At 46.4% G+C, this 23,760-nt stretch overlaps 1 protein-coding gene across 1 annotated transcript in view; it reads right to left on the reverse strand.

Annotated features, from left to right (window-relative positions):
- Positions 1-838: 838 nt before the first annotated feature.
- LOC147082108 (uncharacterized) overlaps positions 839-23,760 on the reverse strand; it is a 75,155-nt gene continuing 52,233 nt past the window's right edge. The window contains exons 18-22 of the mRNA XM_085980440.1: positions 22,229-22,391; positions 18,928-19,104; positions 12,901-13,007; positions 12,278-12,360; positions 839-7,841 (exon numbers count right to left, since the gene is read on the reverse strand). Of these exons, the coding sequence (XP_085836566.1) occupies positions 12,278-12,360; positions 12,901-13,007; positions 18,928-19,104; positions 22,229-22,391 (530 nt within the window). The 3' untranslated portion in view covers positions 839-7,841. The remainder of the gene's footprint in view (positions 7,842-12,277; positions 12,361-12,900; positions 13,008-18,927; positions 19,105-22,228; positions 22,392-23,760) is intronic.

Here is a 23,760-nt window from a genome sequence, read left to right on the forward strand (position 1 = left end):
GATTGTCGTAAAAACCCAACTGGTTCACTGATGTTCCTTTAGGGAAAGAAACCTGCCGTCCTTACCCGGTCTGGGCCAATATGTGGCTCCAGTCCCACACCAGCGTGGTTTACTCTTAACTAGCCTCTGAAGCAGCCTAGCGAGCCCTTCAGTTGTTGCCCTTCAGGACAACTGGGGACAGACAATAAATGCCAGTCTTGCCAGTGAAGCCCATAGAATGAATATTTAAAAAAATAGCCCACAAAGGACTTTTAACCCATGGCGAGGCTAAAGCTGGCGAAGGTTTGCCTGGTTTGAACCTGGTTTGTGCTGCTCCTGGTTCGACTGTTGCTTACAACAGGGGGAAGCCCCTCCCCCATGGTGCACATCCCAGGCAGAACAGCCCTAGTGTTCTCCCATCTCTCCCATCACCCAGTCCTTGAATGCCAGCGATTCTCTGTCAATTTTTATTTGTACATACAACATCTTCACAATAAATAACATGCACAGATTCCAGAACCCGCATTATCCATCCATGGGAGGGAAACACTGTCGAACAACGGGCAACGTAACTACAGACATACAAAGCTCAGCTTCTTCGAGACAGCGCTTGTCCTTGCTCATCGGATTTCCATTGTTGGAAGGAACCCCCTCCCCCCTTTTCATTATGTAAGAAATTTTAATAATGAACTTTTCGTGCATTCGGGGGCAAATTCAGTGGCGCCAGTGAATGTCCTTCCTGTAACGGGGGCGCGTGGTGGGAATGCAGGCCGCGGAGGTGGAGGAGGGAGTGAATGTTCAAGGTGGTGGATGGGCTGTTGATCAAGTGGGTCATTTTGTCCTTGAAATAAAGAATAGATTTGCCTTTCTAATCTAGGCTTTATTAACTTAAAAATCCTGTAGCACATCTTCAACACCCAGTCCCAACTAAAGGCTGGAAAGAACTGAATTTAAGATGGCCACCACAAATCACATGACATCAACTACCAATGAGATTACAACACATATCCCAAGGCAGGAAACAAACAACCAATCACAATACTTCTTACTAAACATAAAGAATAATCACCACATTCACCCCTCCTTTTAAAATATACTCCAACCTAAATAACCTTTACAATTTATAATTAATTATTTACAACTAAAACTATGCACAGACAAAATAAAACTATTCAACATGACAATACTAAGTGAGCAACAACAAATAGTAATATTGCACATAAGTATTAAATATCTCTCAACTAAAACAATATAATATAATATTTCAACAATTTTAAAACATTACTATCAATTTAAAAGTCCATTTTCAATCGGTCGACCGGATATCTTGTTCGTGTCGACCTTCTTAACCTTGGTGAAATTCCTTGCCCTCCCACACCAGGAGACACAGAAGTATCTTCTGCAGGAAGGCTATCCATATCCCGATTTTCAACGGTTTCCGGATTAGAAATCCCATCAGGAGGTAAACTGGGACGGTCATGAACATCCATCGAGGGCTGACTAATAGAAGTATAATTATCTGCAGTCGGATTGGAAATATTCGTAGTATCTGTAACAGCATCCACATTATCTGAATCATGACTATTGTTAATATCCTCAGAAGAGGGCTGGCCACCACAAGGAGCCAAGTCTTTAATTGAAACAGTACTTTCTTTCCCATCTTGGAATTGAATATGAGCATATTGGAAATTTGCCTCCACCAGCTCCACCTCCTCCACTAAAGGATCATATTTTGACAATCTAACATGGCGTCGAAGCAGCACAGGTCCCTGCATAGTAAGCCATGAAGGTAACGAATATCCCGTAGTAGATCTCCGCGGATAGTTAAAGAGCCTTTCATGGGGGGTCACATTAGTAGCCGTTGAAAGCAATGATCTAATGGAATGCAGGGCATCAGGCAGTACCATTTCCCACTGTGTATTCTTAAGGTTCCGGGATGTCAAAGCCAACATAACTGCCTTCCAGATCACCCCATTGTATCGTTCGCACTGTCCATTACCCTGGGGATTATATGGGGTAGTTCTGCTAGTAGAAATTCCCCGACTCTGAAGGTATTCCTTCAACTGGGAAGACATAAAAGAACTTCCCTGATCCGAATGGATATACGCAGGCATCCCAAAGATGACAAAAAGTTGAGTCAGACATTTGATAACTGTAGCAGCTGATACATCTGCGCAAGGAAAAGCAAAAGGGAACCTTGAAAACTCATCCACAACAGTAAATATATATCGGTTTTGAGTAGTTGAAGGAAGAGGCCCCTTAAAATCGACGCTCAAACGTTCAAAAGGAGAAGTAGCCTTTATAAGATGAGCTCGTTGAGGCTTAAAGAAATTCGGTTTACACCGAGCACAGATAGAACATGATGAAGTCATCCACTTGACGTCTTCAACTGAAAAGGGCAAATTCTTACTGCGTACGAAGTGTATCATCCTCGTAACCCCAGGATGGCATAAGGCATTGTGAAGATTAATAAGCATATCTCCGTGAATCACAGAACAATAAGCCCTCGACAGTGCATCAGCAGCAACATTATCCTTCCCCGGACGATAAACTATATCAAAATGGTAACATGCCAACTCAATCCTCCACCTCATTATTTTATCATTCTTAATCTTTCCAAAATGTTTGACATCAAACATAAAGGACACAGACTTTTGATCAGTTACCAACTTAAAATGTCGCCCCGATAAATAATGTCTCCATTTGCGCAGTGCTTCTACTATTGCATACGCCTCTTTCTCTATTGAAGAATGCCTTTTTTCACTATTGTTCAAGGTACGTGAGAAAAAGGCCACAGGTCTTCCATTTTGGTTCAGAGTAGCCCCAATTGCAAAATCAGAAGCGTCCGTCTCAATCACAAAAGGAACCTGCTCATCAATAGAATGCACAACTGCTCCAAGGATATCCTTTTTAAAATTATCAAAACACGTCCTGGCCTCCCATGATAGAGGATATGTCGTAACCCGAATAAGAGGCCGGATCTTCTGTGAAAAATTTGCAATCCAATTAGAATAGTAAGAAAACAGTCCAACAACTCGTTGCAAAGCCTTAGGCCTAGAAATTCATTAGCCTTAGCGCCGCTTTTGAGGCGCTAGAGGGACTAGCGCCAGAGTTATGGCCAGTTGAAAAATTCCCTGGGGCCCTAAAGCGGCGTTGCACCGGTAGCGCTGCGCCGGCACCGATGATGTCATCGGTGTGCGCAGCGTCCCGGTTGCCATGCCGACGGGCCCCAGCGCCGAAATTCAGTTGCGGCCGCCTCGCCCGTGGCAGCCGCAACTAAGACTCTGGCAACAGAGTCCAACATGTGTTTGTGCCGGCGCATTAAAGGCCCCGTGGCGGCCGGCCGCTTTCCCGCCGGCCGCCTGCCCGCAGCTCCCTCCCCGGACTTCTCCCCCACCCCCGGAACAGATGCAAGCCCGGCACTTGTCCGAGGTGCCGGGCTCATTTTTAAACAGATTTGCGCGGGCCGCGGCCGGGTGCAGGCAGCTCCTCCTTAACGGAAGGAGGAGGCCTGCACTTCCCCAGCCTGCCGCACCGCATCGGGTGCCGCAGCGCCGGAATTGCGGCGCTAAACGGCAGTTAGCGCCCTTTTCCAGGCGCTAAGACCCTTCAGTAGCGCCGGCAGCCGTTTGGGCGCGGCGCTACTGAATTTTTGGCGCGCGCAGGGGGACTTAGCGCCGGCACTAACTTCCGGCGCTGAAGCCCTGGCTAAGCCAAAACCCAATTTCTAGGCCTTAGAATTAGTAGGACAGGGTAAATCAATCAATGGTCACAGACTTTCTGGGTCTGGTTTAATCTTGTTTCCCGAGATAATATACCCCAGTAGATTTACCTCAGTGGTCAAAAAGGTACACTTCTCTTTATTGAAAGTTAAACTAACTTTTTCCGCAGCTTGAAGGAATCTTTCTAAATTAGAATCATGCTCCACCCTTGATTTGCCACACACCGTGATGTCATCTAAGTATGAAAAGGTGTCAGAGAGAGAGTTATCACTTGTAAAAGCATCCATTGCCCGTTGAAAACAAGCAACACCATTAGTAACACCAAATGGTATTCGGCAAAACTGATACAGCTTTCCACCAGCCTCAAAGGCCGTATATGGTTGATCCTTCTTAACAATAGGAATCTGATGATAAGCACTCTTTAGGTCAATAGTGCTAAAAACCTTATACTGAGATACTTTATTGATAAGCTCATCAATCTTAGGCAAAGGGTACGCATCTAATTGAGTATACCTATTAATAGTTTGGGAATAGTCGATCACCATTCGTTTCTTATGTCTCTCGTTAGTCGTGACAACTACCTGTGCCCGCCAAGGCGAACAACTAGGTTCAATGATTCCTTCCAATAAGAGACGTTGAACTTCAGAATTAATAAATTCTCTATCCTGACTGCTATACCTTCTTGACTTGGTAGCAATTGGCTTACAATCCGGCATCAAATTGGAAAAAAGTGATAATGGAGAAATGGATAAAGAGGTTAATCCACAAATAGGTAAAGGTGGCTTAGTCCCTCCAAATGAAAGATTGAGAGACTCGTGTAACTGAAGCACATCATGACCAATCAAAATATCCGCACAGAGATTAGGCAAAACAGATAGGCGTATATCAGTATACGTATTACCTAGAAGAATCAATTTCACAAGGCAACAACCAGCTACTTGTGAAGTGAGAGTCGTCTGAGCCATACACACCTGATAGGAAACAGGCAAAATTTTCAAATGCTTCTCCTTTGCAAACTGAAGACTTATAAAACTCTCGGTACTGCCTGTACCTATAAGGGCCTTCACTTCCAACCCATTAACTTGGGCCGTAACTATAGCTTTGTTTAGGCCATGAGCAAATGCAGCAGAAATTGATGCAACAAATGCCCTAAAGGCTGAATAGTCACAGAGGAGGTAATTAAACCTGATGATTTACACACACGTGCGTAATGACCTCTCTTGCCGCATTTACTACACACAGCCTCCCGAGCAGGACACTTCAGACGAGGGTGCCGGACGTTCCCACAAAAATAACACTTCTGAATCCTAGAGGCAACAGCCACTGAAGTAGAAACTGTTTCAGAATCTAGTAAACCATTCCTATTAAGTCCACATAATTCCTTTTCATCCGGAACTGCTGAAACCACAGTCACAGGCCGATTAAAAAGAGCATAAGAATCCGAACTTCTCTGAGCCACATCCAATGTAGAAGCTTGCTCAAAAGCACTCTTAAGATCCAAAGTCTTATTTTCTAACAACCGCTGACGAATTGATCTCGACAGTAATCCATTAATAAAAGCATCCCGTACCGATTCTTCCTTATATTCTTCAGCCGTCACGGCCTTATAGTTACAGTTAACACTAAGGCACCGAAGTGCTTGTAAATAAGTATCCAAAGATTCTCCCACCTGCTGCCTACGGGCAGATAGAAGGTGACGTGCAAATACCTCATTCTTTGGTTTAACAAAAATCTTTTCCAATGTAGAAATAGCCACTTCGTAAGTTTTACAGTCCAAAATATATTTATACACATCCGGAGCAATGTAGTTGATCAGCATATTCAGCTTATTTAGAGACTCTTGATCCAACACGCCCAAAAAGTTTTTAAATGTACAATACCAGTGTTTCCATTTATCATCCACTCCTGCAGAATTAGGGTCAGCATTGAATCGTTCTGGTTGAAGATATCGTTCCATTCTGACATAAAGTTAATAAATTGAAATAAAGAATAGATTTGCCTTTCTAATCTAGGCTTTATTAACTTAAAAATCCTGTAGCACATCTTCAACACCCAGTCCCAACTAAAGGCTGGAAAGAACTGAATTTAAGATGGCCACCACAAATCACATGACATCAACTACCAATGAGATTACAACATATATCCCAAGGCAGGAAACAAACAACCAATCACAATACTTCTTACTAAACATAAAGAATAATCACCACAGTCCTGGATGATGTGCTTTTTGAGTGTTGTTGGAGTTGCACTCATCCAGGCAACCCCTTGGGAATAGGGCAGGCACTGAATAGGGATTAGGACTGCTGCACCAAGACTGAATGGTTAATTCTATGTAATGGGAAAAACTGAATAGATTCACGTGCCAGGTGTTGGGAAAATCCAAAAACAGGTTAATGCCTGTGTTAAAACAGCAGACAGATTAATTAGAATGGTACCAGGGATCAGAGACTTCAGTTATGTGGAGAGACTGGAGAAGCTGGGATTGTTCTCTTTAGAGCAGAGAAGTTTAAAGGGAAATTTGATAGAGGTGTTCAAAATTATGGGGGGTTTTGATAGAGTAAATAAAGAAAAACTGTTTCCAGTGGCAGGAGGGTCGGTAACCAGAGGACACAGATTTAAAATAATTGGCAAAAGAACAAGGGGGGAGATGAGGAGAGTGTTTTTTTACGCAGCGAGTTGTTGTGATCTGGAACGCGCTGCCTGAAAGGGCGGTGGAAGCACTCCCAGTCACCATGCTCTGTCCAGCCTTTATAGGCCAGGCTTTCATTCAGAAAGAGGTTCCTGTTGCGCAGGGTTCTCAGCGATAGGGTCAGGATGTGCCAGACCAAAATCATCTCCCCTAGTACACGACGGAGTTTATTTTTCCGTAACCCTTTTGTTTCAGTCCGGCTGTGCAAGAAATGCATGTTACAAATGATTCCTGTAGACGTCGTGAGCGTGGGTAGCACAGATGAGAGCAGCTAATGGCCCCTTTATCGGCTCCTTCCCGCTCCCTGGGGTTCAGTGTCCATGTGAATCTGAAACCGCACTGCACTTCGTGGGGTGTGAGTCAGGTGCAACGGTACGGACAGATTCTGAAGTGAGGCAGAGTGAGACACCCTGCGGAGCGAGGGGCAGAGAGCGGTGCAGGGGGGAGAGAGCGTTGCAAGGGGCGGGGGGAGAGTGCGGTGCGAGGGGAGGGGAGAGAGCAGTGCGAGGGAGAAAGCGGTGTGGCTGGGGAAGGCAGTGGGAGAGCGAGCGGTGCGAGGTGTGCACTGGGGGTGGGGCAGTGGTACCTGGGCAGGTGGGGCGGGGCGGGGGGAGATGCACAGTGGGCACTGTCCCCCAACTCACAAGCCCCTGTAAATTGGTTCAGAGTCTGGGTCAGTGCTGATTTCACTGGATCTCATCTCTGCCACACTTCCTTCAATTCAACGCCCCCACCATCAACATCATCATCAATGAAACATTTAGCATTTCCACATTTAACTGATTTACATAAATCATAATAAATACACAAAATATCAAATAAGCATAACAGAAAATCATCTGATGGAACGCAAACATTTCTCTCTTGCAATCACTTCGCCTCACGGAGGGACTCAGAGGTAAGGGCAGATGGCTCAGATTTATGTTGCAGTCTCTTGATATCTGAAACCTCCCCTTGGGTGTGGTGCTGACCCACACAGCCCGGGAAGATCCCAGGTTTAGGTTCACCTGATTTGACCCAGGCCAGCACGAGGGGTACTAAAGCTGGACTCAGCCCCCAGGGGTAAGGGAAGGAGCCAGCCCGAGTCCCCACCCCTGATTGCTGTCCTGCGGGAAGTGCGTCAGAAGCGCCCCCACCCACCCACCGGTGTCGGCTGGAACACGTCCTTCCGACGCACAGCGCGATACACAGGGCTATTGGCTTCCTGGCCTTGGGGAGGGGAACAAAATGGGAAAAATATCAATCGCAATCATTTTATTGGAACGACCCTGAAATAGGAAAAAAACTCCATTTCTAATATGATAATCACACTATTGCCGACTAGTTCTGTTTGCTAACCCAATATGTGGATGTCTGAGTGGAGAATGTGAGCGGGTAAGCACAGCAGCAGAAGTAGATCGTAGACTTTAAACGGCGTGTAGACCTGTGATCTGCGGCCTCGAGATTTTTATCTGAAGAATAACAAAAGAGAATATGAAAGTGTCATTGCCTGACCACTGTTTATCTCAAGGGGCCTGGATTACAAGGGGAGGAAGTTACGTTACAGCTTTATAAAGCTCTGGTTAGACCCCATCTGGAGCACTGCATTCAATTCTGGGCACCGCACCTCAGAATCATAGAATGGTTACAGCTCGGAAGAAGGCCATTCGGCCCTACGAGCCCGTGCCGGCTCTCTGCAAGAGCATTTGAGCTAGTCCCACTTCCCCGCCCTTTCCCCTTAACCCTGCAAATTTTTTCCTTCAGGTACTTATCCAACTCCCTTTTGAAAACCACAACTGACTCTGCCTCCACCACCCTTTCAGGCATTGCATTCCAGATCCTAACCACTCGCTGCATAAAAAAGTTTTTCCTCATGTTGCCTTTGGTGCTTCTGCCAATCACCTTAAATCTGTGTCCTCTGGTTCTCGAACCTTCCGCCAATGGGAACAGTTTCCCTCTATCTACTCTGTCCCGACCCCTCATGATTTTGAACACCTCTATCAAATCTCCTCTCAATCTTCTCTGCACTAAGGAGAACAACCCCAGCTTCTCCAGTCTACCCACGTAACTGAAGTCTCTCATCCCTGGAATCATTCTCGTAAATCTTTTCTGCACCCTCTCTAAGGCCTTCACATCCTTCCTAAAGTGCGGTGCCCAGAATTGGACACAATACTCCAGTTGAGGCCGAACCAGTGTTTTATAAAGGTTCATCATAATTTCCACGCTTTTGTACTCTATGCCTCTGTTTATGAAGCCCAGGATCCCGTATGCTTTTTTAACTGCTTTCTCAACCTGCCCTGCCACCTTCAATGATTTGTGCACATATAACCCTAGGGCTCTCTTTTCATGCACCTCCTTTAGTTTATATTTTCTCCCTTCATTCTTTCTACCAAAATGTATCGCTTTGTACTTTTCTGTGTTAAATTTCATCTGCCACATGTCTGCCTATTCTACCAACCTGTCTATGTCTTCCTGAAGTCTATCACTATCCTCCTCACTGTTCACTATACTTCCAAGTTTTGTGTCAGCTGCAAATTTTGAAATTGTGCCCTGTGCACCTATATCCAAGTCATTAACATATATCAAGAAAAGCAGTGGTCCTTGAACTGACCCCTGGGGAACACCACTGTGTACCTTCCTCCAGTCCGAAAAACAACCGTTCACCACTACTTTCTGTTTCCTGTCACTTAGCCAATTTCGTATCCATGCTGCCACTGTCCCTTTCATTCCATGGGCTTCAACTTTGCTGGTAAGCCTATTATGTGGCACTTTGTCGAATGCCTTTTGGAAATCCATGTACACTACGTCAACCGCATTGCCCTCATCAACCCTCTCTGTTACCTCATCAAAAAACTCAATCAAGTTGGTTAAACACGATTTGCCTTTAACAAATCCGTGCTGGCTTTCCTTAATTAATCCACACTTGTCCAAGTGACTGTTAATTTTGTCCCTGATTATTGTTTCTAAAAGCAACAACAACACCACCAACAACTTGTATTTATATAGCACCTTTAACATAGTAAAACGTCCCAAGGCGCTTCACAAGAGTATTAAAAGACAAAAAAATTTGACACCGAGCTACATAAGGAGAAATTAGGGCAGGTGACCAAAAGCTTGGTCAAAGAGGTGGATTTTAAGGAGACTCTTAAAGGAGGAAAGAGAGGTAGCGAGGCGGAAAGGTTTAGGGAGGGAATTCCAGAGCTTAGGGCCTAGGCAACAGAAGGCACAGCCACCATCATAGAATCATAGAAATTTATGGCACAGAAGGAAGCCATTTGGCCCATCTTGTCCGTGTTGGCCGACAAAGAGCTATCCACCCTAATCCCACTTTCCAGCACTTGGTCCGTAGCCCTGTCGGTTACGGCACTTCAAGTGCATATCCATGTACTTTTTAAATGTGATGACGGTCTCTGCCTCTATCACCCTTTCAGGCAGTGAGTTCCAGACCCCTATCACCCTCTGGGTGAAGAAATTTCTCCTCAAATCCCCTCTAAACCTCCGACCAATTACTTTAAATCTATGCCCCCCGGTTACTGACCCTTCTGCTAAGGGAAATGGGTCCTTCCAATCCACTCTATCCAGGCCCCTCCTCATTTTATACACCTCAATTAGGTCTCCCCTCAGCCTCCTCTGTTCCAAAGAAAACAACCCCAGCCTATCCAATCTTTCCTCATAGCTAAAATTCCCCAGCCCAGGCAACATCCTCATAAATCTCCTCTGCACCCCCTCTAGTGCAATCACATCCTTCCTGTAATGTGGTGACCAGAACTGCACGCAATATTCTAGCTGCGGCCTAACTAGTGTTTTATACAGTTCAAGCATAACCTCCCTGCTTTTATTTTCTATGTCTTGGCTAATAAAGGCAAGTATCTCGTATCCTTTCTTAACCACCTTATCTACCTGTCCTGCTACCTTTAGGGATCTGTGGACATGCACGCCAATATCCCATTCAAGTCCAAATCATTGATATGTACCACAAGAAGCAAAGGACCCAGTACTGAGCCCTGCGAAACCCCACTGGAAACAGCCTTCCAGTCACAAAAACACCCTTCGACCATTACCCTTTGTTTCCTGCCTCTGAGCCAATTTTGGATCCAACTTGCAACTTTGCCTTGGAACCCATGGGCTTTTACTTTCGTGACAAGTTTGCCATGCGGGACCTTATCAAAAGCCTTGCTAAAATCCATATAGACTACATCAAACACACTATTGGTTGAGCGATTATCATCAGGGATGCTCAAGAGGGCAGAATTAGAAGAGCGCAGATATCTCGGGTGGGGCTGAAGGAGATTACAGAGATAGGGAGGGGCGAGGACCATGGAGGGATTTGGAAACAAGGATGAGAATTTTGAAATTGAGGCCTTGCTTAATGTAGGAGAGCCAATGTAGGTCAGCGAGCACAGGGGTGATGGGTGAACTGAACTTGGTGGGAGTTAGGACACGGGCAGCCGAGTTTTGGATGACCTCAAGTTTACGTAGGGTAGAATGTGGGAGACCAGCCAGGAGTGCGTTGGAATAGTCAAGTCTAACGGCAACAAAGGCATGGATGAGGGTTTCAGCAGTGGATGAGCTGAGGCAAGGGCGGAGACGGGCGATGTTACGGAGGTGGAAGTAGGCGGTCTTTGTTATGCTGCGGATATGTGGTCGGAAGCTGATTTCCTGTTGTTGTTGTTGTTGGAGGGGCAGCAGTGCAGATTCACCAGAAAAGGCTAAAAGGGTTAAATTACACGGACAGGTTACACAGACAATGCTTGTATTCCCTCGAGTATAAAACGCCAACAACAACTTGCATTTATCCAGCGCCTTTTACGTAATTAAAAAGTCCCAAGGCGCTTCATAGGAGCGTTATCAGACGAAATTTGACACTGAGCCACATCAGGTGATATTAGGACAGGTGACCAAAAGCTTGGTCAAAGAGGTTGAGGGGTGATCTGATCGAGATGTTTAAAATGTTAAAAGGATGTATAGGGTAGCTACAGAGAAATTATTTCCCCTTGTGGGAGAATCAAGAACGAAGGAGCATAAAATTAGAACTCGGCCATTCGGGAGTGAAATGAAAAAGCCCTTTTCACACAAAGGCTGGTGGAAATCTCCCCCCAAAAGGCTGTAAATAATGGGGGTCAATTGGAGCAACAGTGAGAATGATAGATTCTTGTTGGGTAAGGAATATGGAGCGAAGGCGGGTAAATGGAGTTGAGGTACAGATCATCCCTGATCTAGTTGAATGGAGGAGTAAGCTCGAGGGGCTGAATGGCCTCCTCCTATTCTGAATGTTTATTTCTGCATTATACTTGGTTGAATGCCTCTGAAGTGAGCTGAGGGCTGCGGCCCCCACCCCCCTGTCCCCGAGTCCACGTTATAATTGGAGGCTGCTGCCCTTGGCCACCGCTCGCCGCCCCCCCCCACCCCCCCACCCCACCCCGGCCAAATTGCCTCACCCCCACCCCGATTCATCATAGGGCCTCAGTCAGCCTCCGAGCAAACCGATCTTGCTGCCCAACACCCCCGCCCCCTCCCGTGACTGCCGAGCTGCCTCTGAGACCTCGTATGGTTCCCGCAGCTCACCGCTACTGTTAAGTATGTGTATTGTATTGAACAATTAACACAAAGACTTAAACGTATAACTCAAACAGGTCTTTACTGGTTGGAGGTAGGGACTATACGTAGGTCTTTACTTCATGCCCACAGGCGGGAACTGAGGGGAGATCAGTACCCACAGTACTATTTATACCCCTATGGCCAGGAGTGGTACTGCGTATCACTACGCCCAACAAGTAGTGCAGTCCTGTCCATAGGTTCAAAGTAGCACACATATTACATACACAACAGCTACCATGTTAATGAGGCCGCAGAACAATTTCCCACGCCATTCCATTTCTGGGCTATGGAATCCCAACGGTCAGATTACCTAAAGAAGTCCTACTTCAGAAAATGAGTTCACGGCTTGCAGTCTAGGGGAGAGGTTCTTCAATTCCACACCCCTGGATCCACCTGGATATTGGAACACAGCTGTTAGTAGGTCTCATATTCTCCACATCATTGGACAGTCTACACCTGCCTCAGGTCCATAGCACTGAGATTGTTCTGCAGCCAGGCCTCCCCGAAGAGATGCTGGGAATCAGTCCCCCCCCACCTCCACCCCCCACTCCGAGTCTCACAGTATTCCAGAATCCAACATTCAGACACAGGCCCCAGCACCCAGATCCCAGAATCCGAGCGATGCAGGATCCCAGCACCCAGAATCTCCGAGCCCGCAGAATCCCAGACCTTAGCACCCAGATCCCAGCACCCAGACCCAGACTCCGAGTGATGTAGGATCCCAGCGCCCAGATATCTTTGGTGCTTTCAATCCCTCGGGGGGAGGCTTCTGTTACCTTTCAATCGTCCAAAGTAAGTTACACTTGAAAGAAGTAATTTCACCGCCATTTGGGAGACAGTTTCTTAGACTGTCTCCCCTGCCGGTGTCATTCTAACTTCAGGCACGTCCCGACAGTTTATCAACCACACAACTCGAAAGATGTTGTGTCTTACCATGGAAGTTCACAGCAGTAGGGTTTCCCAGGGTTAAACCTCGGGACATACGCCATTCCCACTCGTCGGCCTCCCACCGATCTAACATCTGTTTTTCTCTCTTCTCCCTGTTAAATTGCAAAAGGTGTTGCCCTCTATTAGTGTCAGTGGATGTACAGACTCAGAGTGATACCGAACAGATTTCCCTGTTGCAGGAGCTCCTGGGTCCGGACCGCGGAGAAACATTGGACGGGGGAGGGGGAAATCGCGCACACATATGGAGCCTGCTCGATTTTAATTTTAATTTATTCATAAATGAGTAGGCATCGCTGGTAAGGCCGGCATTTAATGCTCATCCCTCATTGCCCTGAGAGCTCGGGGTGAGCCTTCTTCTTGAAATGAAGCAGTCAGGCACAACGGAGGGCAGCTAAGAGTCAGCCACATTGGTGTAGGACTGGAGTCACATACAGGCCCAGACCTGGTATAGATGGCAGGTTTCCTGCCCTAAAGGACATGAGTGAACCAGTTGGGTTTTAACGACAATCCGACAGCCCCATGGTCACTTTTACTGAAACCAGCTGTTTATTTTCAGATTTCTTAAAACGGAATTCAAATTCTCAAACTGCCATGTTGGGATTTGAACTCACGTTCTCTGGATTACTAGTACCAGTAGAATAAAACTATAATACCGTACCAGGATGGATCACTTGTGTGCGATTTCCCCCCCCCCCGCCCCCCCCAAACCTGATTGCTCTCGAAGTGTTGCACCCAAACCCAAGGACAGTATGAGCAAATTCTTCGCAACCGTGTGTAACAAACACCATTAATCTCTGCGGGGAGTTGTGAATGTACTGGGACTGGGAGGAATAATGTACTGGTGGGAATGGGCTTCAACAGGAGGAATAATGTACTGGGGATAGGCTTTGATGGGAGAGTTAATGTACTGGGAATGGGCTTCAATGGGAGGATTAATGTACTGGGAATGGGCTTCAATGGGAGGATTAATGTACCGGGAATAGGCTTCAATGGGAGGATTAATGTACTGGGAATGGGCTTGAATGGAAGGATTAATGTACTGGGAATGGGCTTCAATGGGAGGATTATTGTACTGGAAATGGGCTTCAATAGGAGGATTAATGTACTGGGAATGGGCTTCAATTGGAGGATTATTGTACTGGGAATGGGCATCAATGGGAGGATTAATGTACTGGGAATGGGCTTCAATGGGAGAATTAATATACTGGGAATGGGCTTCAATGGGAGGATTACTGTACTGGGAATGGGCTTCAATGGGAGGATTAATGTACTGGGAATGGGCTTCAATGGGAGGATTAATGTACTGGAGGTGGACTTTGATGGGAGAGTTAATGTACTGGGAATGGGCTTCAATGGGAGGATTAATGTACTGGGAATGGGCTTCAATGGAAGGATTAATGTACTGGGAATGGGCTTCAATGGGAGAGATAATGTACTGGGAATGGGCTTCAATGGGAGGATTAATATACTGGGCATGGGCTTCAATGGGAGGATTAATGTACTGGGAATGGGCTTCAACGGGAGGATTAATGTACTGGGAATGGGCTTCAATGGGAGGATTAATGTACTGGGAATGGGCTTCAATAGGAGGATTAATGTACTGGGAATGGGCTTCAATGGGAGGATTAATGTACTGGGAATGGGCTTCAATGGGACGATTAATGTACTGGGAATGGGCTTCAATGGGACGATTAATGTACTGGGAATGGGCTTCAATTGGAGGATTATTGTACTGGGAATGGGCTTCAATGGGAGGATTAATGTACTGGGAATGGGCTTCAATGGGAGAAATAATGTACTGGGAATGGGCTTCAATTGGAGGATTAATGTACTGGGAATGGGCTTCAATGGAAGGATTAATGTAGTGGGAATGAGCTTCAATGGGAGAATTAATGTACTGGGAATGGGCTTCAATGGGAGGATTAATGTACTGGGAATGGGCTTCAATGGGAGGATTATTGTACTGGGAATGGGCTTCAATGGGAGGATTAATGTACTGGGAATGGGCTTCAATTGGAGGATTATTGTACTGGGAATGGGCATCAATGGGAGGATTAATGTACTGGGAATGGGCTTCAATGGGAGAATTAATATACTGGGAATGGGCTTCAATGGGAGGATTACTGTACTGGGAATGGGCTTCAATGGGAGGATTAATGTACTGGGAATGGGCTTCAATGGGAGGATTAATGTACTGGAGGTGGACTTTGATGGGAGAGTTAATGTACTGGGAATGGGCTTCAATGGGAGGATTAATGTACTGGGAATGGGCTTCAATGGAAGGATTAATGTACTGGGAATGGGCTTCAATGGGAGAGTTAATGTACTGGGAATGGGCTTCAATGGGAGGATTAATATACTGGGCATGGGCTTCAATGGGAGGATTAATGTACTGGGAATGGGCTTCAACGGGAGGATTAATGTACTGGGAATGGGCTTCAATGGGAGGATTAATGTACTGGGAATGGGCTTCAATGGGAGGATTAATGTACCGGGAATAGGCTTCAATGGGAGGATTAATGTACTGGGAATGGGCTTCAGTGGGAGGATTATTGTACTGGGAATGGGCTTCAATGGGAGGCTTAATGTACTGGGAATGGGCTTCAATGGGAGGATTAATGTACTGGAGGTGGACTTTGATGGGAGAGTTAATGTACTGGGAATGGGCTTCAATGGGAGGATTAATGTACTGGGAATGGGCTTCAATGGAAGGATTAATGTACTGGGAATGGGCTTCAATGGGAGAGTTAATGTACTGGGAATGGGCTTCAATGGGAGGATTAATGTACTGGGAATGGGCTTCAATGGGAGGATTAATGTACTGGGAATGGGCTTCAATGGGAGGATTAATGTACTGGGAATGGGCTTCAATGGGAGAATTAATATACTGGGAATGGGCTTCAATGGGAGGATTACTGTACTGGGAATGGGCTTCAATGGGAGGATTAATGTACTGGGAATGGGCTTCAATGGGAGGATTAATGTACTGGAGGTGGACTTTGATGGGAGAGTTAATGTACTGGGAATGGGCTTCAATGGGAGGATTAATGTACTGGGAATGGGCTTCAATGGAAGGATTAATGTACTGGGAATGGGCTTCAATGGGAGAGTTAATGTACTGGGAATGGGCTTCAATGGGAGGATTAATATACTGGGCATGGGCTTCAATGGGAGGATTAATGTACTGGGAATGGGCTTCAACGGGAGGATTAATGTACTGGGAATGGGCTTCAATGGGAGGATTAATGTACTGGGAATGGGCTTCAATAGGAGGATTAATGTACTGGGAATGGGCTTCAATGGGAGGATTAATGTACTGGGAATGGGCTTCAATGGGACGATTAATGTACTGGGAATGGGCTTCAATGGGACGATTAATGTACTGGGAATGGGCTTCAATTGGAGGATTATTGTACTGGGAATGGGCTTCAATGGGAGGATTAATGTACTGGGAATGGGCTTCAATGGGAGAAATAATGTACTGGGAATGGGCTTCAATTGGAGGATTAATGTACTGGGAATGGGCTTCAATGGAAGGATTAATGTAGTGGGAATGAGCTTCAATGGGAGAATTAATGTACTGGGAATGGGCTTCAATGGGAGGATTAATGTACTGGGAATGGGCTTCAATGGGAGGATTATTGTACTGGGAATGGGCTTCAATGGGAGGATTAATGTACTGGGAATGGGCTTCAATTGGAGGATTATTGTACTGGGAATGGGCATCAATGGGAGGATTAATGTACTGGGAATGGGCTTCAATGGGAGAATTAATATACTGGGAATGGGCTTCAATGGGAGGATTACTGTACTGGGAATGGGCTTCAATGGGAGGATTAATGTACTGGGAATGGGCTTCAATGGGAGGATTAATGTACTGGAGGTGGACTTTGATGGGAGAGTTAATGTACTGGGAATGGGCTTCAATGGGAGGATTAATGTACTGGGAATGGGCTTCAATGGAAGGATTAATGTACTGGGAATGGGCTTCAATGGGAGAGTTAATGTACTGGGAATGGGCTTCAATGGGAGGATTAATATACTGGGCATGGGCTTCAATGGGAGGATTAATGTACTGGGAATGGGCTTCAATGGGAGGATTAATGTACTGGGAATGGGCTTCAATGGGAGGATTAATGTACTGGGAATGGGCTTCAATAGGAGGATTAATGTACTGGGAATGGGCTTCAATGGGAGGATTAATGTACTGGGAATGGGCTTCAATGGGACGATTAATGTACTGGGAATGGGCTTCAATGGGACGATTAATGTACTGGGAATGGGCTTCAATGGGAGAAATAATGTACTGGGAATGGGCTTCAATTGGAGGATTAATGTACTGGGAATGGGCTTCAATGGAAGGATTAATGTAGTGGGAATGAGCTTCAATGGGAGAATTAATGTACTGGGAATGGGCTTCAATGGGAGGTTTAATGTACTGGGAATGGGCTTCAATGGGAGGATTATTGTACTGGGAATGGGCTTCAATGGGAGGATTAATGTACTGGGAATGGGCTTCAATGCGAGGATTAATGTACTGGGAATGGGCTTCAATGGGAGGATTAATGTACTGGGAATGGGCTTCAATGGGAGGATTAATGTACTGGGAATGGGCTTCAATGGGAGGATTAATGTACTGGGAATGGGCTTCAATGGGAGGATTATTGTACTGGGAATGGGCTTCAATGGGAGGATTAATGTACTGGGAATGGGCTTCAATGGAAGGATTAATGTACTGGGAATGGGCTTCAATGGGAGGATTAATGTACTGGGATTGGGCTTCAATGGGAGGATTAATGTACTGGGAATGGGCTTTAATGGGAGGATTAATGAACTGGGAATGTGCTTCAATCGGAGGATTAATGGACTGGGAATGGGCTTCAATGGGAGGATTAATGTACTGGGAAAGGGCTTCAATGGGAGGATTAATGTACTGGGAATGGGCTTCAATGGAGAGTTAATGTACTGGGAATGGGCTTCAATGGGAGAGTTAATGTACTGGGAATGGGCTTCAATGGGAGGATTAATGTACTGGGAATGGGCTTCAATGGGAGGATTAATGTACTGGGAATGGGCTTCAATGGAAGGATTAATGTACTGGGAATGGGATTCAATGGGAGGATTAATGTACTGGGAATGGGCTTCAATGGGAGAGTTAATGTACAGGGAATGGTCTTCAATGGGAGGATTAATGTACTGGGAATGGGCTTCAATGGGAGGATTAATGTACTGCGAATGGGCTTCAATGGGAGGATTAATGTACTGTGAATTGGCTTCAACGGGAGGATTAATTTACTGGGAATAGGCTTCAATGTGAGGCTTAATGTACTGGGAATGGGCTTCAATGGGAGGATTAATGTACTGGGAATGGGCTTCAATGGGAGGATTAATGTACTGGGAATGGGCTTCAATGGGAGGATTAATGTACTGGGAATGGGCTTCAATGGGAGGATTATTGTACTGGGAATGGGCTTCAGTCAGAGGATTATTGTACTGGGAATGGGCTTGAATGGGAGGATTAATGTACTGGGAATGGGCTTCAGTCGGAGGATTATTGTACTGGGAATGGGCTTCAATGGGAGGACTAATGTACTGGGAATGGGCTTCAATGGGAGGATTAATGTACTGGGAATGGGCTTCAATGGGAGGATTAATGTACTGGGAATGGGCTTCAATGGGAGGATTAATGTACTGGGAATGGGCTTCAATGGGAGAGTTAATGTACTGGGAATGTGCTTCAATGGGAGGATTAATGTACTGGGAATGGGCTTCAGTGGGAGGATTATTGTACTGGGAATGGGCTTCAATGGGAGGATTAATGTACTGGGAATGGGCCTCAATGGGAGGATTAATGTACTGGGAATGGGCTTCAATTTGAGGATTAATGTACTGGGATTAATGTACTTGCATTTATACAGCACATTTAATATAGTAAAACATCCTAAGGCACTTCACATGAGCGATTATCATACAAAAATAGAGAGACCCAAAGAAGGAGACATTAGGAGGTACCTTAATGTGTAATCTCCCTTGATCATGTGTCGGTATATTGTGCAGTACACTATCGCCAATGTCAGCATGACTATAATTATCAGAGCCACCGCTACCGTCACCAGGATTAGCGCCAGTATATTGACCGGGAACTGGCAGTTTTCCCCAATGTACCAGTAGTCCTTTGACGTGTCGCAACTGAAACCAAAAATAAACTCACTTGAAATTACTGAACTAAAATACAGTTCCAGAGTAAAGCTCCCTCTACACTGTCCCATCAAACACTCCCACGGCAGGTACAGCATGGGTTAGATACAGAGTAAAGCTTCCTCTACACTGTCCCATCAAACACTCCCAGGGCAGGTACAGCACGGGTTAGATACAGCATAAAGCTCTCTCTACACTGTCCCATCAAACATTCCCAAGGCAGGTACAGCACAGGTTAGATACAGAGTAAAGCTCCCTCTACACTGTCCCATCAAACACTCCCAGGGCAGGTATAGCACGGGTTAGATACAGAGTAAAGCTTCCTCTACACTGTCCCATCAAACACTCCCAGGGCAGGTACAGCACGGGTTAGATACAGCATAAAGCTCTCTCTACACTGTCCCATCAAACATTCCCAAGGCAGGTACAGCACAGGTTAGATACAGAGTAAAGCTCCCTCTACACTGTCCCATCAAACACTCCCAGGGCAGGTATAGCACGGGTTAGATACAGAGTAAACCTCCCTCTACACTGTCCCATCAAACACTCCCAAGGCAGGTACAGCATGGGTTAGATGGAGAGTAAAGCTCCCTCTGCACTGTCCCAGCACACACTCACAGGGCAGGTACAGCACGGGTTAGATAGAGTAAAGCTCCCTCTACACTGTCCCATCAAACAGTCCCAGGGCAGGTACAGCACGGGTTAGATACAGAGTAAAGCTCCCTCTACACTGTCCCAGCACACACTCACAGGGCAGGTACAGCATGGGTTAGATAGAGTAAAGCTCCCTCTACACTGTCCCATCAAACACTCCCAGGGCAGGTACAGCACGGGTTAGATACAGAGTAAAGCTCCCTCTACACTGTCCCATCAAACACTCCCAGGGCAGGTACAGCATAGGTTAGGTACAGAGTAAAGCTCCGTCTACACTGTCCCATCAAACAGTCCCAGGGCAGGTACAGCACGGGTTAGATACAGAGTAAAGCTCCCTGTACACTGTCCCATCAAACAGTCCCAGCGCAGGTACAGCACGGGTTAGATACAAAGTATAGCTCCCTCTACACTGTCCCATCAAACACTCCCAGGGCAGGTACAGCACGGGTTAGATACAGAGTAAAGCTCCCTCTACACTGTCCCATCAAACACTCCCAGGGCAGGTACAGCATGGGTTAGATACAGAGTAAAGCTCCTTCTACACTGTCCCATCAAACACTCCCAGGGCAGGTACAGCATGGGTTAGATACAGAGTAAAGCTCCCTCTACACTGTCCCATCAAACACTCCCAGGGCAGGTACAGCATGGGTTAGATACAGAGTAAAGCTACCTCTACACTGTCCCATCAAACACTCCCAGGGCAGGTACAGCACGGGTTAAATACAGAGTAAAGCTCCCTCTACACTGTCCCATCAAACACTCCCAGGGCAGGTACAGCACGGGTTAGATACAGAGTAAAGCTCCCTCTACACTGTCCCATCAAACACTCCCAGGGCAGGTACAGCATGGGTTCGATGCAGAGTAAAGCTCCCTCTACACTGTCCCATCAAACACTCCCAGGGCAGGCACAGCACGGGTTAGATACAGAGTAAAGCTCCCTCTACACTGTCCCATCAAACACTCACAGAGCAGGTACAGCACGGGTTAGATACAGAGTAAAGCTCCCTCTACACTGTCCCATCAAACACTCCCAGGGCAGGTACAGCACGGGTTAGATACAGAGTAAAGCTCCCTCTACACTGTCCCATCACACACTCCCAGGGCAGGTACAGCATGGGTTAGATACAGAGTAAAGCTCCCTCTACACTGTCCCATCAAACACTCCCAGGACAGGTACAGCACGGGTTAGATACAGGGTAAAGCTCTCTCTACACTGTCCCATCAAACACTCCCAGGGCAGGTACAGCACGGGTTAGATACAGAGTAAAGCTCCCTCTACACTGTCCCATCAAACACTCCCAGGGCAGGCACAGCACGGGTTAGATACAGAGTAAAGCTCCCTCTACACTGTCCCATCAAACACTCCCAGGGCAGGTACAGCACGGGGTTAGATACAGAGTAAAGCTCCCTCTACACTGTCCCATCAAACACTCCCAGGGCAGGTACAGCACGGGTTAGATACAGAGTAAAGCTCCCTCTACACTGTCCCATCAAACACTCCCAGGGCAGGTACAGCATGGGGTTAGAAAGCCCTTCATTTATATCACTACCTACTCAGGGCCATTAGGGAGGGGCAGTAAATGCATCAAACAGGGCAACTAGGGGTGCTCAATAAGTGGAGGCCTTGACAGCCATGCCCACTGTTGTGTATGTACCTTTAAGAGAATAACTGGTCTCAGACTGCAGTACCGGCAGTGACCACCCCTGTATAAAAGGCGCTAGAGAGCCTCTGTTTGTTAGTTTTCACTATTGACTTCCACCAGTAAAGACTTGTTTGTTTTCACTCCTGCTGGTCCGTGTCTCAATCATTCACGGACTTAACACCCACATCCTGAGATTGAATTAAAAAAACAACATTCATCCGCTCAGTCTTTGCTAGATCCAACCCTGGGCCAGAGAGAGGTGAAAGTTCAGTACCTATCCAGGACCCCTTTTTATAAAGGTTTGGCTTTCTCAAGCTAAATTACTTCATCATTTTAGCCAGAAAGATCATGTAAGGTAATTGCCAAATAGAGTGCGATGCATCAACAGCATCACAGAGAACACTTGTAGGGTAAATTTTTCAAGGCTCCACTCCCGGATTAGGGTGTAGGGCTGTGCCCATTCTGTAACCTGTGCTCCCTTCTGATGGGACTTCGGGCCTCACTACGGTTGCGAAGTCGAGTTGGACATATTCCTGGAGGTATCATCAGATGACCTTCAACCTCCCCACCCAGACTGCTTTCTTCCTACATCCCAACATTTTAATAACTAATAAACAAAAGTATTCAATGAAAACGATAAAAGCACACAGTTCTTTTTCATACCCCGATGATTGTTCTCCCGGGTTTGCTCACAGCATTGTCCAGGAGATTAATCCTTAACTCTAGAGACTGCAAGACAATCCTGCAGGGTTGGCAACGCTAGGCCTGGCTAAATTTTCCATTACTAATCAAATACGATAATATCAATCGAATCTTACAAGCATTTGGGGCCTTTTGTTGTGAGCTCACACTTCCCGTATCCGCACTGCAAAGCGTCTTTGCTGTTTTTGTGACACCTTGACATGCAGACCCAGCCCAAAGATGTATTTTCGGCTGTGAAATAGTCCTTGAAGTCGTCTTCGACATTCTCCCTGCAATCAACTGTTGAACAAAAGTCCATTACTGGATCACAATATTGCCAATGTATCCTGCATGTATCCTGGGCAGCACGGTGGCATAGTGGTTAGCACTGTTGCCTCACAGCGACAGGGACCCGGGTTCGAATCCAGCCTCGGGTGACTGTCTGCGTGGAGTTTGCACATTCTCCCCGTGTTTGCGTGGGTTTCCTCCGGGTGCTCCGGTTTCCTCCCACAGTCCAAAGATGTGCGGGTTAGGTTGGCTATGATAAATTGACCCTTAGTGTTAGGGGGATTAAATACGTCGGGTTACGGGGATAGGGTGGGACATGTGTCGGTGCAGGCTCGATGGGCCGAAATGGCCTCTATCTGCACTGTGGGGTTTCTGTGTTTCTGTATGAACCCTCCGCCCCCATTCATGCAGTTAGTCAGTCAGAGTCTGCTGTGGCGTATGAGGCAACCCATTTCTTCCAGACAAAGATAATGGTCTCCAATTGGAGTGTCACCTAGTGTTAATCCAGCAGATCCTGACTCTCCATTTATATTTGTCTTACCTCTGGGTTGGCATTTTCCCCGTGGACAGTTCGTTAGCCTGACTCACAATCCCCTACCAGAAGGGCGGTGCACTTCCTTCAGTCTGACTCCTTCCTGCCTTTTGACCTGCCTGGCTTGGGTGTCCCAACCAGGAGTTATACTACCGCCGAGGTTCGAGGAGCACGCAGGCCTTCCCACCACGTGGAGGAGCAGTCCCCAGGGGGTCCTGCGGACAGAGGCACTCACCCACGATGTATTGCGCAGTCCCTCTTTTGGGCATGCGTTGAAACAGCATGAAGGGATAACGCACAATGCATTGTGGGACAATTTCTAATCAGCGAGTGTTTGAGGCCCTGCACGGATAGCATGATTGGAGACCAGAAATGGTGATTGTCCACACAAAACACAGACAGCTGTCGATTCCACAGTATACGCAGGCTGAACTCGATCATCCATGACAATCAATTAACACAAGAAAACATAGACAAGAGCAAAACAACAGGGTTGGAATAACTGTGAGATCCACAAGGTAACCTTCATTAAAATAGCGAGCTGAGGAATTTCACCCGAACAGGTTAATGTTTCCACCGTAATACAGGGTAATTTCAACCCGCACAGACTAAGTGAACAATTGACACTTTTGATGTGCAACTTGTGATTCAGAATTTATCACAGAATCTTACAGAACAGAAGGAGGCCATTCGGCCCATTGTGCCCGTGTCGGCTCCTTGAACGAGCTCTCCAATTAATCCCACTCCCCCCTGCTCTTTCCCCACAGCCCTGAAAATTTCTCCTTTTCCAGTATTTATCCAATTCCCTTTTGAAAGTTACTATTGAATCTGCTTCCACCGCCCTTTCAG

This window comes from Somniosus microcephalus, unplaced genomic scaffold (assembly GCF_052327205.1).
Source record: "Somniosus microcephalus isolate GS21.2 unplaced genomic scaffold, FLI_Smic_1.0 scaffold172, whole genome shotgun sequence".
Classification (NCBI taxonomy): Eukaryota; Metazoa; Chordata; class Chondrichthyes; order Squaliformes; family Somniosidae; genus Somniosus; species Somniosus microcephalus.